This window comes from Scyliorhinus canicula, chromosome 20 (assembly GCF_902713615.1).
Source record: "Scyliorhinus canicula chromosome 20, sScyCan1.1, whole genome shotgun sequence".
Classification (NCBI taxonomy): Eukaryota; Metazoa; Chordata; class Chondrichthyes; order Carcharhiniformes; family Scyliorhinidae; genus Scyliorhinus; species Scyliorhinus canicula.
Genome location: NC_052165.1, coordinates 39,145,419 through 39,164,537, shown reverse-complemented (window position 1 = coordinate 39,164,537; position 19,119 = coordinate 39,145,419). Strand labels below are relative to the sequence as shown.

At 46.6% G+C, this 19,119-nt stretch overlaps 1 protein-coding gene across 3 annotated transcripts in view; it reads right to left on the bottom strand.

Moving 5' to 3' along the window:
* The window catches only part of cracr2aa (calcium release activated channel regulator 2Aa), a 123,043-nt gene that overhangs the window by 91,243 nt on the left and 12,681 nt on the right, over positions 1-19,119 (bottom strand). For 2 of the 3 annotated variants that reach the window (XM_038781278.1, XM_038781280.1), the window contains exons 1-3: positions 9,080-9,157; positions 8,650-8,950; positions 2,193-2,304 (exon numbers count right to left, since the gene is read on the bottom strand). In XM_038781278.1, the coding sequence (XP_038637206.1) occupies positions 2,193-2,304; positions 8,650-8,868 (331 nt within the window). In that variant the 5' untranslated portion in view covers positions 8,869-8,950; positions 9,080-9,157. Of the gene's footprint in view, positions 1-2,192; positions 2,305-8,649; positions 8,951-9,079; positions 9,173-19,119 lie in introns of those variants that run through there. The other variant, XM_038781279.1, reaches the window with a different exon arrangement.

Sequence of the window (19,119 nt, the reverse complement as noted above, 5' to 3'; positions counted from 1 at the left end):
TTATTTACTCAACAGGTTGTTCAGATAGATTGCCCATTTGCCCATGCAAACAGCCGATGACATCATCAATAAATCACGTGATCAGAGTCTGAAAGTGACCTTGCTCCAACTAGGAACAAACATGCATACACAAGTTGGATTCTCGTGTTGGAGATGGTCATTGCCTGGCTCTCGTGGTGCGCGAATGTTACTTCCCACCTGTCAGCCCAATCCTGGATATTGTCCAGGACTTGCTACATTTAGACATGGACTGATTCAGTATCTGAGGAGTCGTGAGTGGTGCTGAACATTGTGCAATCATCAGTGAACACCCCCACTTCTGACCTTATGATGGAAGGGAAGTTATTGATGAAGTAGCTGAAGATGGTTGGGGCCGAGGACACTACCCTGAGGAACTCCTACAGTGATGTCCTGGAGCTGAGATGACTGACCTCCAATAGCCACAACAAGATTCATTGTGCAATGTATGACTGCAACTAGCGGAGGGCTTTCCCACTGATTCCCATCGACTCTACTTTTATTAGCGCCCTTAATTTTTATTTTTATTTTTAATAAACAATTTTATTGAGGTAGTTTTTGGCTTTATAAAAAGTTACAGACATCATCAGAAAGGAAGCAAAAAAAGGCAAAAATGTGCAAACATCCACGTACTTTCAATACTTCCATCGTAACATATTGCACAAGCCCGCTCCCCTCCCACCGGTACTACCCGCCATATTTTCCCTCCTACTCTACATTAGCGCCCTTCATTGCCACACTTGGACATATGCTGCCTTAATGTCAAGGTCAGGAGCTGAGTGATGTTAACAGAATCCAAACTGTGCATCAGTGAGCAGGTTATTGCTGAGCAAGATCCTTTCCATCACTTCACTGATGATCAAGAGCAGACTGATGGTCTGGAATTTTCCTGTTTTCTGTAGGCAGGACATATCAATTTTCCACATTACCGAGTAGATGCTAGTGTGGCAGCTGTACAGGAATGCCTTGGCTAGAGGCATGGTGAGCTCCGATGCACAGGTTTTCAGTACTATTGCTGGAATAATGTCAAGGCCTTTGTTTTCAGCTGTTTCTTAATATTACGTGGAGTGAATTAAAATGGCTGGATTGGCATCTGAGATGTTGGGGACCTTAGGAAGAGGCTGAGATGGATCATCCACTCAGCACTTCTGAAGTGCCAGCTGAAGATGGTTGCAAATGATTGAGCCTTGTCTTTTGCACTGATGTGCTGAGCTCCCATGTCATTTAGGGTGGCATTATTTGTAGAGACTTCTCATCCAGTTAATTGTTTAATTGGCCACAACCATTCACTGTCATGTTATAATTGGAATAATGTAATATCTTGGCCTAATTTGCTGTACAAAACACAAGGCACCAATCACGCAAAAGGGGTAAACATGTTTTAGGTTCATTTATTAAGACTAAGCACACGAGAACTGTTCAACATGAAGACATCAGTACGTATGGGCTCTACCTAAAGCAAAATTTAAACAAAGACATTTTTTGCCCATCCCTAATTGCCCTTGAACTGAGTGGCTGTCTATGGGCTTAAATGTCCATTTAAGAGACAAATGTCCATTTAAGAGACAGCAGATTTCCTTCCCGAGAGGACATTAGTTTTTAACAACAATCGACAATGGTTTAATGGTCACCATTATTGAGACTAGCTTTTCAACTTATTAATGGAATTTAAGTTCCACCAGCTGCCATGGTGGGATTTGAACCTGTGTCCCCAGATCATTAGCCTGGGCCTCTGAATTACTTGTCCACTATCTCCCCACAAGTGCAGTGGGAGCAGGGTTAGGTGTATAGGTGGTGGGAAGGCTGCCACAGGATAATACAAACCCCCACTACCTTCAAACCTGATGGCATGACATGGGGGAGGGGGGGTTGTTTGTAATCCAGACCATTGTGTGTCAAAGGAAAGTTTTATTTTACACATGTCCTGCAAATGGACACAATTAGTAGAAACTCAGCATGGTGATTCTTATGATCGGGTTAATGTGATCGGTGGGGGTCAGCTTCCAGTGCGATGCTTTATACATTAACATGAATATCGGAGAAGCGGGAAATTTCTCAAATTCCAGCTTTGAGAAAACCAACTTGTGGAACTTCTCCAGGTTGTCACATCTAAAAATGGTCACAGGATTAACTGTATCACAAATTGAAAGTTGAAGTTATTGCTGTGAACTCACCGAATCCTGTGTTAAATTCCTCCAAGGTAAGGGAACCATTTCCATCTGTATCCAGCGAATCAAACACATCCTGCAGCTCGCCTGAACTGAGGGACAGCTCCGACTGAAGGTGCTGCAAATAAACAATCTCCTCTCAGAATCATATTCCAACCAACTCTTTGCTGCAATAACTTCATCGCTCTGGTTACCATAGTAAAACACAGATTTACACCAGGTATGTTGGTGCATCACTGACAGAGACAGATCAGGACAAAGTGTGATCGGTCAAACGGCAAGAGTCCATCAGGACTGTGGGCAGGATGGGCAGTTACTGAAATAAGAAAAGTGCACTGGATGCATGAAACACAAGTTCAGCTGAAAGGGGATGAAGCAGTCATTACAGAAAGCTGGGTACAAGCTAGGCATGATTCAAAACTAACTACTCCCGGCTATACGATCATTAGAAAGGACAGGGAAACTGGGAGAGAATGAGGAGCTGTATTGATAGAAGACATAATGGATCGAAAGGACTTCAGTCCAAGGTGAACACAGGAGGTCCAGATTCCTATAACCCTTTGTGTGATTTCACTCCTACACTTCTTGGAATTTCACAATCTCTCTTTATTCTGATTTCTCCCAGAGGAAACAGTCCCTCTCAATCCAGTTTATCAAACCCTTTCACATTTTTAAAACTTCTAGCTCAGGTCTCTGAATAATCTTTTAAACTCAAGGAAATTCAAGCCAACTTTAGATAACCTGTCCCCCTAATGTTTTCTTTATTTACAGGATGTGGGAGCCACTGACTATTATTTCCCATCTCTAATTGTCCCTTAGAAGGTGGTGGTGAGTTGCCTTTTTGAGCCACTGCAGTCACTGAGGTGTAGGTACACCCACAGTGTTGTTAAGGATGGAATTCCAGGACTTAGACCCAGTGTGGTGAATGTATAATGCATAACCCACACTGTGTATCACTGTGTCCCTGTGGGCTCCATCTGTCAGCCGTTGCGCGGCTCTGCCCACAGGGGGAGATGAGGAGCTTGTACAGAGCTCCACCCTTGGCTCTGCTCATGGCTCCGCCCATGGCCCCTCCCACTACTGGGAGTATAAAGTGCTGCGGTCTTGTGAGTCTGCCCTCAGTTCTTCTGGTCGCAGGCAGGCTCAGTTGTAAGTCGATTAAAGCCACAGTTTACTTCCTCTCGTGTCTTGAGTGAATTGATGGTCGCATCACCGAGCGACAGTGAAGAACAAAGTCAGGATGGTGAGTGACTTGAAGGGGATCCTCCAGGTGGTGGTGTTCCCAGGTATCTGCTGCTCTTGTCCTTTTAGATGGTAGTGGTCGTGTGTTTGAAAGGTGCTGCCTGAGGAACCTTGGGGAGTTCCTGCAGTGCGTCTTGTAGATGGTACACACAGCTGCGACTGTGCATCGGTAGTGGAGGGAGTGACTGTTTGTGGAAGGGATACCAATCCAGACAAGTGAAGAGCATTCCATCAGATTCCTGACCTGTGCCTTGTGGGCAGCACGGTAGCACAAGAGGATAGTACTGTGGCTTCACAGCGCCAGGGTCCCAATTTCTATACCTGGCTGGGTCACAGTCTGTGCAGAGTCTGCATGTTCTCCACGTGTCTGCGTGGGTTTCCTCCGGGTGCTCCGGTTTCCTCCCACAGCCCAAAGACATGCAGGTTAGGTGGATTGGCCATGCTAAATTGCCCTTAGTGTCCAAAAAGGTTAGGAGAGGTTATTGGGTTATGGGGATAGGGTGGAAGTGGGGGCTTAAGTAGGGCGGTGCAGATTGATGGGCCGAATGGCCTCCTTCTGCACTGTATGTTCTATGTTCTATGTTGTAGTGGACAGGCTTTGGGGAGTCAGGAGGTCAGTTACTCACTGCAAGATTCCTAGCCTCTGACTGCTCTTGTAGCCACAGTATTTATGTGGCCAGTCCAGTTCAGTTTCTGGTCCATGGTAACCCCCAGGATGTTGAATTCAGGGATGGTACTGCCATTGAATGTCAAGGGCCGATTGTTTGAATCTGTCGGGTCTATGACTCAAAATGTTAACTCTGTATCTCTCCTGATGGACGCTGGCAGACTTGCTGAGTTTTTCCAGTGTCCTCTGTTCTTGCCTCTGTTTGTTCATTCAGGTCAAGTATTGTGAAAAGAGATAATTACAGTGTGAGGGAAGGATAAAACAATAAAGAGCTTTGAATACAGAGGTTCAGATTTTTAATTTGAAGCTTTCAAGAACCGGATGCAAATCTAGGACAGAGACAGGTCATGTGATTGGGTCTTGCTATAGGTGAGGACAGTGATGTGTCAGACAGGTTGGTTCAACGTTGACTGCAACTGGATGCAGGGAAGCTAGAAACAAATGTCTGACACCGGAGATGATCCAACACTGTTTTATTTAACTATGAACTGCTGTACATATTCAGCTGTGGGTTGACACTCTACTAATCCTACTGATGACCTCTTACTGGCTCGACCAGACTTACTAGCTACCACATGGCAGTGGTGCTCACTAACTTGTGCACTCTGACTGTCTCAGTATCTGGGTCCTGAGAGAGAGGGAGTCTTAATGCCCTGTGGGCTTTATAGTGGTGGTGTCCTGTCTGGTGATTGGTTGTTCTGTGTTGTGTGTTCATTGGTGATCCTGTGTGTCAATCACTGCCTGTCTGCATCTCATTATATACATGAGTGGACATTATGACAGACAGGACAGCCATCATTTGAATGAGCTCAGTGTTACAGAGGGTGAAAGATAGAGGTTGGATAAACTTGGTTTGTTCTCAGTGGAACAACAGAGGTTGAGGGACGATCTGATAGAAGTCTACAAGATTATGAGGGGCACGGACCTAGTGGATAGTCAGAAGTTTTTTCCCAGGGTGGAAGAGTCAATTGCTAGGGGACATAGGTTCAAGGTGCAAAGGGTCAAGTTTAGAGGAGATGTGCGAAGGAAGTTTGTTACATAGAGGGTGGTGGGTGCCTGGAACTCTCTGCCTAAATAAACAGACAAGGTGGTGGAAGCAGGTACGATAGTGATGTTTGAGGGGAGCCTTGACAAATACGTGAATAGGATGGGAATAGAGGGATATGGACCCCGGAAATGTAGAAGGTTTTAGGTTAGACGGGAAGCATCGTCATCGCAGGCTTGGAGGGCCGAAGGGCCTGTTCCTGGGTTGTACGTTTCTTTGTTCTTTGTAAGCCAGGAGGGGACTGCAATGGTTGAGGCTAAAGGTAATAAAGGCATGGATGAGGGTTTCGGTGGCAGATGGGGCAGTAATGGGCGATATAAGGCGATGCCTGGGCATTAGCTCTGGAATTCATATCCAAGACCACCACCTCTGTTGCCACCTTTAAGATGTTCCTGAAAACTTACCTCCCTGTGAGAATTTATGTGCTGATACCAATAAATGAGGAAAATGAAAAGATGGCCTTAAAGAGTGAAGCGGTATTTAGACTGGCGAGGGAACCAAATCAGGTAAATTCCAGTCAGAAAGACAGGAAGTGTATCAAAGGCTCAGCTTTCACTGATGAATAAGATTAGCTCAAGTTTGAACTAAAAATAGAAGCACTCAGCTTTTACAAGACTGATAACAAAACACCAGGACAAATTTACAGGGAAAGCTATAAAAGGAAATTCAAGCCAAAAGGCAAATGATGGAAAACTATCAAGCAACAAAGGCCTTTCAATCTGTATATTAAAAGGAGAGGTCACAGTGGGGGTCGAGAAATAAAGCGAAGGAAGAAATTAAGAGAAAGGGAGGTTGTCCTGAAAAGTGGTGATAAAATCCTCACTTCAATTTTCACAGAGAAAACAAATATTAAAATTGTACAACTGCCAATGTTTCATGCAGAATAGTCAGTGAGGGTTAGGTTAGAGGAATCAACAGAAGTTAGGGTAGGACAGTTGAACAGGGTTATGGTAGTTAGCAGAATATATGGTCAAGAGACTACCAGATATGGATATAGGTTAGTTAGTGGAGGTTAGGGTAGTTAGTTAAGATTAGAGTGGTTAGTGGGTTAGGGTTAGGAGGGACTGGAGTCATTAGTAGAGATTAGGTATTTCAGTGGGGGTTTGCGTTGGTAATGCAAATTAGGGTTGTTAGGTCACTACAACTTGATAGTTTACATCAGTGATGGGCAACCTAGGCTAGTGAGTGGGCTGCATGAGTGGCTCTCCTTCATCTGAATCAGGCTTGTTCACTAATTCGGACTAGGACTGTTTTCATTAGAATGAAGGAGGTTGAGGGGGGACCTGATTATGAGGGGCATGGATAGAGTGGATGGGCAGGCACTCTTTCCAAGATGGAGGGGTCAGTCACCAGGGGCCATGGCTTTAATGTCCGTGGGTTAAAGTTTAGAGGGGATGAGCGAGGCAGGTTTTTTACACAGAGAGTTGTGAGTGCCTGGACCACGCTGCCAGGGAAGATTGTGGAAGCAGATACATTAACGGTGTTCAAAAGGCATCTCAGCAAATACATGGATAGGATGGGTATCGCGGGATACAGCACAAATATTTCAGAACAAGTTATAGAAAATGCTGAATCATTTATATATTAATAGAACTAACATCAACCTAAAATTGTAAAAACAAAATAAATATTTACATTATGGATGCAGAGGAAGCGCACGGCTCTCAGTCAATGTTGTGAGCAATTAGCAGGCACATGAGTGCTTTATGTGCAAATCACTTCAGTCATACAGGTAGGAAAAAAACGACGCGGTTGGAAATCACCAGAATGAGGCAACCCTGCACGAGGGCGACGGACAATAAGATTTTTCGTGGGCCGCATTCAGAACCCAGCAGGAGGCCCCCGGGCCACGGGTAGCCCACCACTGATTTACATCCAAAGATGCAAATAGACACGTAGGAGAGACTCAGTCTGTAGAAAGGAAAAGCACACTGAAGCACAGGAAAGGTAAAAAAAATAGATTGGGAATAGCTGGGAAATTATGGGGCATGTAATCTTAATGCAGCACAGATCAATGCGCCAACCAGTCATGCCTGGGCCAGTCTCAAAATGCAGGGTGTATTTCATTCACCTTCCAACATCATTCAAAGAAATAGCAGAGATAAAGTAACTGTGGTGGGTATTGTTTGCTGCATTTGTTCAACTACATACAAGAGACTCATAGTACAAGGCATTGGCTAATACTAATGCGGAGGTGTTGGAAAACAGAAAGAAAGCAATTAGATATTACAATATTAAATGTGGTGATTTCCACAGGTGTTTATATTTTTGGACCCAGCCTTCTTTTCGTTCTGGCTGAATCATCACTCAATCACGAGCTGCTTTATTCTCCAGACCCTCTAGAACATTCCAGATGACGAGCAACAAAAACAATACAAGGGAGACTTTGGAATCTAATGGCTATATCCTTCTAACTCTTGTTTTCAGCAGGCAATTTGCAAGGAGCACACAAATCACTTACCCCTTCAGAATTACAAGATGGAGAAAATGGCCAAGGATGGGGGCTTGATTAGCAGCTAACAAATCGTGAAGTAAATTCAGCAACTACATCTTCACAAAAAGGGCAGTACTGCCCTCCTCTGGAAATCTGCTGCAACGATGGGCAATGCCAACACATGAGCCAGAATGAAAACCACTTGACACGTAACGTTGTACAACTCCAAATAATTTTCTCTTTGCCCTGACATCTCAGAGAAGTCAAGCACAAAAAAAAAATTCTATTGGAATGTTAGCCTTTAGAACTCAAGGGCTGGAATATACAGCTAAGCAGATCTCTGATCTGACCACTTCTGGAGAATCCTGGAGGGCCCTGCACTTGAGGAAGGATGTGTCGAGCTCGGAGTGGACGCAGGATCATCATGATACCACTGTGAAATGGGTTAAATCACAAGGACAGTTTGTAAAGACTCGACATAGATTCGCTAAAATATAGAAGATTATTTGGTGATACAATTTAAATGTTTAAACTGATTAAAGCAGTTGATTGAGTCGACAGGGAGAAACAGTTAAGCTACTGAGGCGGAGGATCAAATGGTTGTTGTTAATTAAGGGCATTGCAGGTTGTGGAATCAAGGTGGATAAATAGGGATCAGATACAGGTCAGATGCTCGTGGTGACTGAACAGACTGAAGGGGCTGAATGGCCTCCTCCTGTTCCTGGAATAGTATGCTGTCAAAAATTGTAAATGGTGGAATAAGGTTGAAATGAAAACTGAAAATGAACAAAACAACAGCTGTGAAGAAAGCATTCAGGGCTGACCCATCACCACCAGAGAGCTCCTGACTTCCAGGCAGGCAAAATCCAGGAGATTTAGTGGGAACGGACATTTATGCTGTATCTCTCGAGATTCTGATTATTCTGTCAGGGAAGAATCCATTCAAGCGCATTAGTGAGAAGTGAAAATACATCAAGGTTTTGGCTTGAACCATTTTTTTTATTTTGAAAGTAGGCTAAAGAATCAGTTATTAAATTTCAGAAGCAATGTGTAAATCCTCACCCTCAAATCTTACCTGCATATCTGTTCGGTTAATAAAGCCTTTCTCTTCTCGGTCACAGGTCTGAAAGAATTCCCGAGCTTTCTCCATCAGAGCCATTTGTTTATCATTATGCACCTCGGCTCTCTTCCAGTCCGTCACGTCCAAACCCTGCAGTAGTGGTAAGCCATTGTCATCTTCCCTTCGGGTTTTACTTGCTGTTTCTGCCGAGGATACTTGTTCGAAAGCTGCCATGATTTACTTCCAAAAGCTGATGGCTACATCTGCCTCTTACTGTTGTCCTACGTTCTTCCAAGGTACAGCCTCTTTAATTCATCTGTGGTATATTGAGTTAAACATCTATTTAGAAATCTTTGTTTTATTTTATTAATAAACTAGACTTCACTGAAAAAGAGAATTACATTTTGAAGAGCAACAAACAGATATAAATAGGTTCATAACTGACCAATTTGCTGACCAATTTGTTACCAAACATTGAGAAACTGAAGACTTGGCAAAGCAAAGGGAAGTCTGGACAATCTCAGCAGGTCTGAAGCATCTGTGGAGAGAGAAGAGAGCTAACGTTTATGAGTCTGGATGACTCTTTGTCAAAAAAGAAACCTTTTCTCTTCCTTTCAGCTGTTAAAGATGGCAAGCTCCAACAACTCATCAATACCCAACGCCCATCCAGGTCCCTTCACTCCTTCCCGTCCCTTAGACTCCATCATTTCTAACAAAAACACTGATTCTCTGGCTTCCCCGCGATATGTTTCTCGGCAGTGGGAGGCGGCTCGTTGTTGGCCGGTGGCAGGACCTTCTGGTCGCACTGCTGTCAGTGGGATTTCCCGATGAATCCACCGAACACCACTGGGAAACCCATGGTCGGGGTGCACTGCTGATGGGACCGAAGATCCCACCAGCGTGACGAGCCAGAAGGTCTCACGCACTTTGCATTAATATAGAAAATAATGGAGCACTAACCAACCCACTATGCCTAAGGCATTCCAAACATAATGGGAAATGTCTTTTATTTTGTCAAGGATTCTGTGTTGTCAAACTTGTATTTCTGGGGCAATCCCAAACTGAAAAGGTAACAGAGTAAGGAAACTGACCCTCCAGTTTCTAAGGACATGAAACCTGAAACTGAGCTTTGGAAACCAAAGTTTCTGGACAGACTGAGAGTGGTTGAGACTATATACAGGGACCCAGCGCCATACAAGCTGGTTGGAAGAAACAAGTCCAGTTGTGCAGTACAGGCAGACTGAAGGCAGCAGAGGCTGGATCCTGAAGCTCAGAATACATTGCCGCAGCAGTTTCTGCTACTTTGAAGACATCATTGGTGGACTATGCCATCCAGGCCCAGTTGAGGAGGGTCGGCAGGCACATGACATTTGTGATGAAGACTGTGCCTGTGGAACTCAGGTTAATTGTGCGCAACCTCTGGCTTGGGATCACACTATAGCTCCAAGAAGAGGAGCTGAAATTCCTTGTGAGGAAGACAGAGTTTTGAAGAGCTTCGTAATGGAGTTGGATGTCCTATATGAAGTGTGGACTACTGGATGAATTTGTAAGATTTGTCATAGCTGTATCTGCCGAATGGTTTATAATGGACCACAATTTGCTAGTTCATGTTTAACTGGGATAGTGGGCCCAATTCTCCCAAACATTTTCTAAGTGTGATCTTGAGCAGGAAATGCAGTGCGATTCCCTTTGGGTGAGTCGGCACGATCCAGATTGCAATCTACCTACACTTCAAAATTTTGGGGGGCATGGTTTGCACCACCAGCACTGAGAGGGGCAAGGCCTAAACACGGTGAGAAGCCCAAATTCAGAGAAATCAGGGTGCCCGATCTCAAGGATACAGTAACCGGCCCCCCAGAACATCGGCAGCATCAGTGCCTGCCACCCCCCCTCCCACCCCACATCACCATCAGAGCTGTAAATTGCCTGCTGAAAACAAGAGTTAGAAGGATATAGCCATTAGATTCCAAAGTCTCCCTTGTATTGTTTTTGTTGCTCGTCATCTGGAATGTTCTAGCGGGTCTGGAGAATAAAGCAGCTCGTTATTGAGTGATGATTCAGCCAGAACGAAAAGAAGGCTGGGTCCAAAAATATAAACACCTGTGGAAATCACCACATTTAATATTGTGGAGGTGTGGGGTTAGGGGGGAGGTATGGACTTTGGTAGATGCACTTTCCAACATCCGGTGCAGACTCGATGAGCCGAATGGCCTCCTTCTGCATTGTAAATTCTATGAAATCTATCTGGCCGACCTTATATACAACTTGGTATCAGCCCAGTAAATAGCAGGGGAGTTCATACTCCTCAAGCTGTACGGGAATAATAACCAACCAGCCCCGTGTGTTCCGTGCCGGTTTACACATTTTCCTCATGTTCACCGGGTCTACTCCTTAATGGGCTTCTTTGTGATGGGTAAGTCCCTCCTCCCAGGAGTGGAGAGGATGGAGTATCGGTGATCATTGTATCAGATCATGCTCCGCATTTTGTGGACCTGATGTTGGAGCAGGGCCTCTCTCAGACACTCCCACAGAGACTGGGATAAGAGATTTGGTGAGCGAGTATCCACTGCTATCGAGGAATATGTTGAGTTTAACAGGAATGGGGTAGTCTCACCATGCAAAGTCTGGGAGGCCCTGAAGGCAGTGCTTAGGGAGAGGGGATAATTTTGTTCAAGGCGCATAGGGTTCAATCTGGAAGGTGGAGAGGCAGAGACTGGAGGACTCAAATCATGAGGTGGCCCAGCTGTACCCGATCGCTCTGACACCGGAGTTCTTGGCGTATGTGTGTGTGTCTAGTGTGTGGGTGGGGCAGCATGTATGTGTATGGAGCAGCATGTGTATGTGTGTGGCAGCATGTGTGTGTGTGTAAGGTCTGGCAGGGCAGCGAATGTGTGTAGGCGGCGATACAGCAATTGTGTGAATGGGAGGGGGGCAGGGTTTATGTTGGTATGTGTATGCGTATTATGTGGGGGGTTCAGTATGTGTGTGTGTGTGTGTGTGTGTCAGTCAGCGAGTGTGTGTCAGCTTGTGTGTATGCCTGGGGAGGGGTAATGTGTGTGTGTGTATTGGAGAATCAGTGTGTGTGTGTTTGGGGGGGGTGTGGGGGGAGAGATAGTGTATCTTACTCCCAGTGTCCGTTTTCTCACTCTCACTGTCACACCCAACACATCCACACGCAGGCACCCACATACAATTTATTGCTACCAGAATGCTTTGCATTTGTTCAGCAATTATTAATTACCTGAAAACCTCAACTCTTTCTGTAATTTGATCTTTTGTTTTGAGTAAGCAGCATGTGTGTTTGTGTGTGTGGATGTGTAGATGAGGGTCAGCGTATGCGTGTGTGAGTGTGTGGGCAGCATGTGCATGTGGACAGTGTGTGCATGTGGGAAGCTTGCGCTTGTCAAGGAGATGCAGCCGGAGTGAGGCACATCCATAGTGGGAATTGCAACTTGGTAATATAGTGCAGAGTGAGAGAAGGTGCTTTTTCGGAGGTGCATTTTAACCCTGGTAAGTGACTGTAAGTAGTTTTTCTTTTCATTGTCTAATTTATTTATTTTGATTTTGAAATTGTAGTTGTATAAGTTTACCTAATGTTTAAGACATGGCAGGAGATCCCAGACCCGTGTCATGCTCCTCGTGTGCAATGTGGAAGCTCAGGGACACGTCCACTGTCCCTGGCTCTTTCACGTGCAAGCAGTGTGTTCAGTTGCAGCTCCTGCTGAGGAGGTCGTGGATAGCACGTTTAGCGAGTTGGTCACACCGCAGGTGAAAGTTACTGAGGGAGATAGAAAATGGGTGACCAAAAGACAGAGCAAGAGTAGGAAGGCAGTGCAGGTGTCCCTGTCGTCACCTCCCTGCAAAACAGATATACCGCTTTGGATACTGTGGGGGGAGATGGCTCACCAGGGGAAGGCAGCAGCAAGGTTCATGGCACCATGGCTGGCTCTGCTGCGCAGCCGGGCAGGAAGAAAAATGGCAGGGCTAGAGTGATAGGGGACTCGATCGTAAGGGGAATAGACAGACGGTTCTGTGGACGCAATCAAGACTCCAGGATGGTATGTTGCCTCCCTGGTGCAAGGGTCAAGGATGTCTCTGAGCGGCTGCAGGATATTCTGGGGGGGAGGGTGAACAGCCAGCTGTCGTGGTGCACATAGGCACCAACGATATAGGTAAAAAACGGGATGAGGTCCTACAAGCAGAATTCAGGGAGTTAGGAGTTAAACTAAAAAGTAGGACCTCAAAGGTAGTAATCTCAGGATTGCTACCAGTGCCACGAGCTAGTCAGAGTAGGAATGTCAGGATAGATAGGATGAATGCGTGGCTCGGGAGATGGTGCAAGAGGGAGGAATTCAAATTACTGGGGCATTGGGACCGGTTCTGGGGGAGGTGGGACCAGTACAAACCGGACGGTCTGCACTTGGGCAGGACTGGAACCGATGTCCTAGGGGGGTGTTTGCTAGAGCTGTTGGGGAGGGTTTAAACTAATGTGGCAGGGGGGTGGGAACCGATGCAGGAAGTTGGAAGGTAGTAAAACAGGGACAGAAGCAAAGGAAGTAAGGGGGAAAGTGCAAGGCAGAGAAGACATAGTCAAAAGTCAAAAAGGGTGACAGTACAAGGTACAGTGACTGAGGCGAGCTCAGTGAATAGGCCCAGTAATACTAAAAGGAATAAAACTGGAGATGTTAAGATTCAAAACAGAGGTAAAAAAAACCAACATAAGTGTACTTTACCTGAATGCTCGTAGTATTCAGGATAAAGTAAATGAGTTGATGACACAAATCATCGTGAATGACTATGATTTAGTGGCCATTACTGAAACATAGTTAAAGGATGGTCATGACTGGGAGTTAAATATCCGAGGGTATCAAACTATTCGGAAGGACAGAGTGGATGGTAAGGGAGGTGGTGTTGCTCTGTTATTTAAGGATGACATCCGGGCAATAGTAAGGGATGACATCGGTGCTATGGAGGATAAGGTTGAATCCATTTGGGTGGAAATCAGGAATAGTAAGGCGAAAAAGTCACTGATAGGAGTAGTCTATCGGCCAGCAAATAGTAACATTATGGTGGGGCAGGCAATAAACAAAGAAATAACTGATGCATGTAGAAATGGTACAGCAGTTATCATGGGGGATTTTAATCTACATGTCAATTGGTTTAACACGGTCGGTCAAGGCAACCTTGAGGAGGAGTTTATAGAATGTATCCGCGATAGTTTCCTAGAACAGTATGTAATGGAACCTATGACGGAACAAGCGGTCCTAGATCTTGTCCTGTGTAATGAGACAGGATTGCTTCATGATCTTATAGTTAGGGATCCTCTCAGAAGGAGCGATCACAATATGGTGGAATTTAAAATACAGATGGAGGGTGAGAAAGTAAAATCAAATACTAGTGTTTTGTGTTTAAACAAAGGAGATTACAATGGGATGAGAGAAGAAATAGCTAAGGTAGACTGGGAGCAAAGACTTTATGGTGGAACAGTTGAGGAACAGTGGAGAACCTTCCAAGCGATTTTTCACAGTGCTCAGCAAAGGTTTATACCAACAAAAAGGAAGGAAGGACGGTAGAAAGAGGGAAAATCGACCGTGGATATCTAAGGAAATAAGGGAGAGTATCAAATTGAAGGAAAAAGCACATAAAGTGGCAAAGATTGGTGGGAGACTAGAGGACTGGGAAATTTTTAGGGGCAACCGAAAGCTACTAAAAAAGCTATAAAGAATAGTAAGATAGATTATGAGTGTAAACTTGCTCAAAATATAAAAAGACAGTAAAAGTTTTTACAAATATATAAAACAAAAAAGAGTGGCTAAGGTAAATATTGGTCCTTTAGAGGATGAGAAGGGAGTTTTAATAATGGGAGATGAGGAAATGGCTGAGGAGCTGAACAGGTTTTTTGGGTCAGTCTTCACAATGGAAGACACAAATAACATGCCAGCGACTGATAGAAATGAGGCTAAGACAGGTGAGGACCTTGAGAGGATTGTTATCACTAAGGAGGTAGTGATGGGCAAGCTAATGGGGCTAAAGGTAGACAAGTCTCCTGGCGCTGATGGAATGCATCCCAGAGTGCTAAAAGAGATGGCTAGGCAAATTGCAGATGCACTAATGATGATTTACCTAAATTCACTAGACTCTGGGGTGGTCCCGGTGGATTGGAAATTAGCAAACGTGACACCACTGTTTAAAAAAGGAGGTAGGCAGTGAGCAGGAAATTATAGGCCAGTGAGCTTAACTTTGGTAGTAGGGAAGATGCTGGAATCTATCATCAAGGAAGAAATAGCGAGGCATCTGGATAGAAATTGTCCCATTGGGCAGACGCAGCATGGCTTCATAAAGGGCAGGTCGTGCCCAACTAATTTAGTGGAATTTTTTGAGGACATTACCAGTGCAGTAGATAACGGGGAGCCAATGGATGTGGTATATCTGGATTTCCAGAAAGCCTTTGACAAGGTGCCATACAAAAGGTTGCTGCATAAGATAAAGATGCATGGCATTAAGGGTAAAGTAGTAGCATGGATAGAGGATTGGTTAATTAATAGAAAGCAAAGAGTGGGGATTAATGGGTGTTTCTCTGGTTGGCAATCAGTAGCTAGTGGTGTCTTTCAGGGATCCGTGTTGGGCCCACAATTGTTCACAATTTACATAGATGATTTGGAGTTGGGGACCAAGGGCAATGTGTCCAAGTTTGCAGATGACACTAAGATGAGTGGTAAAGTGAAAAGTGCAGAGGATACTGGAAGTCTGCAGAGGGATTTGGATAGGTTAAGTGAATGGGCTAGGGTCTGGCAGATGGAATACAATGTTGACAAATGTGAGGTTATCCATTTTGGTAGGAATAACAGCAAACGGGATTATTATTTAAACGATAAAATATTAAAGCATGCCACTGTGCAGAGACTTGGGTGTGCTAGTGCATGAGTCAGAGAAAGTTGGTTTACAGGTGCAACAGGTGATTAAGAAGGCAAATGGAATTTTCTTCTTTATTGCTAGAGGGATGGAGTTTAAGACTAGGGAGGTTATGTTGCAATTGTATAAGGTGTTAGTGAGGCCACACCTGGAGTATTGTGTTCAGTTTTGGTCTCCTTACTTGAGAAAGGACATACTGGCACTGGAGGGTGTGCAGAGGAGATTCACTAGGTTAATCCCAGAGCTGAAGGAGTTGGATTATGAGGAGAGGTTGAGTAGACTGTGACTGTACTCGTTGGAATTTAGAAGGATGAGGGGGGATCTTATAGAAACATTTAAAATTATGAAGGGAATAGATAGGATAGATGCGGGCAGGTTGTTTCCACTGGCGGGTGAAAGCAGAACTAGGGGCCATAGCCTCAAAATAAGGGGAAGTAGACTTAGGACTGAGTTTAGGAGGAACTTCTTCACCCAAAGGGTTGTGAATCTATGGAATTCCTTGCCCAGTGAAGCAGTTGAGGCTCCTTCATTAAATGTTTTTAAGGTAAAGATAGATAGTTTTTTGAAGAATAAAGGGATTAAGGGTTATGGTATTCGGGCCGGAAAGTGGAGCTGAATCCACAAAAGATCAGCCATGATCTCATTGAATGGCGGAGCAGGCTCGAGGGGCCAGATGGCCTACTCCTGCTCCTAGTTCTTATGTTCTTATGTTCTTATATGAGCATGTGGGCAGCGTACGTGTGCACCATATGTATGTTTGTGAGGGGCAGCGTGTTTGTGTGTGGAGCAGCACGTGTGTAGGCAGTGTGTGTGTTTATATGGCACCATGTGCATTTCTGTGTGTGGGGGGCAGCATTTGTGTGTGTGTGTGAGTAGTGTGTGCGTGTTTGTGGACGTGTGTGTGTGGCAGCGTGTATGTTTGTGGAGGCAGCGTGCGTATGTATGTGTGGGGGGCAGCATGTGTGTAGGACAGTGTGTGGGCACACATGTGTTGGCACACGTATGGGCAGCGCACGTGTGTGTGTGTGTGGTAGTCACCACTGTTGCATATATCACATACGAGCTGTAATACGGTAAGGCTCCTGTACTCCAGGTACGGGGGTAGATCCCTGCCTGCTGGCTCCGCCGATTAGGTGGAGTATAAATGTGCGTGCTCACCGAACTGAAGGCATTTCGGCAGCAGCTGCAGGAGGCTACACATCTCTGTTTAATAAAGCCTTGATTACTCTCTACTCTCGTCTTGTCATAATTGATAGTACATCAATTTATTAAGCAGAGATTTTACAACGATGGATCTCCGCATCAAGCCAGATCGCCTGCAGCTGCATCCTCAAGCAGACAACCCCAAGTTGGACTTCGTCCACTGGCTAGTTTGCTTTGAAGCCGACATCGGATCTGCGACAGAACCACCCACAGAGGCACAGAAACTCCAGATCCTGTATACATGGCTGAGCTCCAATATCTTTCCCCTCATCCGGGATGTGCCTACCTACGCTGAGGCCATGGTGCTACTGAAAGAGAACTACACGCAACAGACCAACAAAATCTACGCCAGGCATCTCCTGTCCACGTGGCATCAACTCCCCGGTGAGTCTGTGGAAGATTTCTGGCGTGCCCTGCATGCCCATGCGAGGGACTGCGATTGCCAGGCTGTTTCAGAACGTTTCGAACTCCTAATCAAGGACGCTTTCGTTCCGGGCATAGGGTCAGCGTACATCCGCCAGCTCCTCTTACCCTCGACCTCGCAGCGACCAAGAAAGTCGCGACCTCACCAACGGTCGCCTCCATAATGTACAAGCGTACGCCCCCGACCGCACGACGCACCCCTCCTGGACATCATGGACCTCACCAGCGACTGCCCCAGCGTTCACCCCACCAGCGACCACCCCCAGCCAACCCCAGGCCTGCACCGCGCGGCAGCCAGCCAACCCCGGGAACCCAAGTGCTACTTCTGCGGACAGATAAAGCACCCCGGCAGCACTGCCCGGCGCGGAGCGCACTCTGCAAGGCCTGCGGAAAGAAAGGACATTTCGCTGCGGTGTGCCAGGCCCGGTCGATCGACGCTGTAACCAGGCCCATTGTTGCTGCACCCACCACGTGCGACCTGTGGGCGCCGCCATTTTAGACCCCGCAACCCACATGCGGCCTGTGGGTGCCGCCATCTTCCTTGCCTCAGAACACGTGCGGCCCATGGGTGCCACCATCTTGCTTGCATCTGGACACGTGCAGCCCGTGGGCACCGCCATCTTTAACACCGCCCGCTCCGTGCGCCCCATGGGCGCCGCCATCTTGCTTGCATCTGGACACGTGCGGCCCGTGGGCACCGCCATCTTTAACACCGCCCGCTACGTGCGCCCCATGGGCGCCGCCATCTTCCCCACCTCAGGACCTCTGCTCATCAGGCACCTCATCAGGCCGCTCATCGCCTGCAACCGCCGTCGACCAGCCAGGGGCCTTCCAACACCAGCTACAGCTCGCCTCCATCACGATCAACCAGTCCCAGCCACACAACCTCGCAACCGCGTCGATGACAGTAAAGGTCGATGGGCACAAGACATCATGCCTTCTTGACACCGGGAGCGCAGAGAGCTTCAACCACCCCGATATGGTAAGGCGCTGCTCCCTCGCGGTACACCCCATCACACAACAAATCTCACTGACCTTCGGATCCCAGTCCGTGGAGATCTGGGGGTACTGCACCGCCACCCTCACCATCCAGGGCGTAGAGTTCAGCGACTTCCGGCTCTACGTCCTCCCCAACCTCTGCGCTCCCTTGCTACTCGGCCTGGACTTCCAGTGCAACCTCCAAAGTCTAACTCTGAAATTCGGTGGGCCCCTACCACCCCTTACTGCATGGGGTCTCACAACTCTTAAGGTCGATCCGCCTTCTTTGTTTGCAAACCTCACCCCGGATTGCAAACCCGTCGCCACCAGGAGCAGACGGTACAGCGTCCAGGACAGGACCTTCATCAGGTCTGAGGTCCAGCGGCTACTGCGGGACGGCATCATCGAGGCCAGCAACAGCCCCTGGAGAGCCCAAGTTGTGAAAACTGGAGAGAAAAACAGGATGGTCCTTGACTACAGTCAAACAATCAATCGGTACACGCAGCTCGATGAGTACCCCCTCCCACGCATATCTGATATGGTCAATCAGATTGCACAGTACCGGGTCTTCTCTACAGTTGACCAGAAATCTGCCAACCACCATTCGCAAGGCGAACCGCCCGTGCACTGCGTTTGAAACGGACGGCCGCTTTTACCACTTCCTTAGGGTTCCCTTCGGCGTCACTAATGGGGTCTCGGTCTTCCAATGGGAGATGGACCGAATGGGTGACCGGTACGGACTTCCCGTACCTGGATAAAGTCACCATCTGCGGCCACGACCAGCAGGACCATGACGCTAACCTTTCCAAATTCCTCCACACCGCCAAACTCCTCAACCTTACGTACAACAAGGAGAAGTGCGTATTCAGCACCAACCACTTTGCCATCCTTGTCTATGTGGTGCAAAATGGAGTTCTAGGAACCAACACCGGTCGCATGCGCCCCCTCATGGAACTCCCCCTCCCCCAC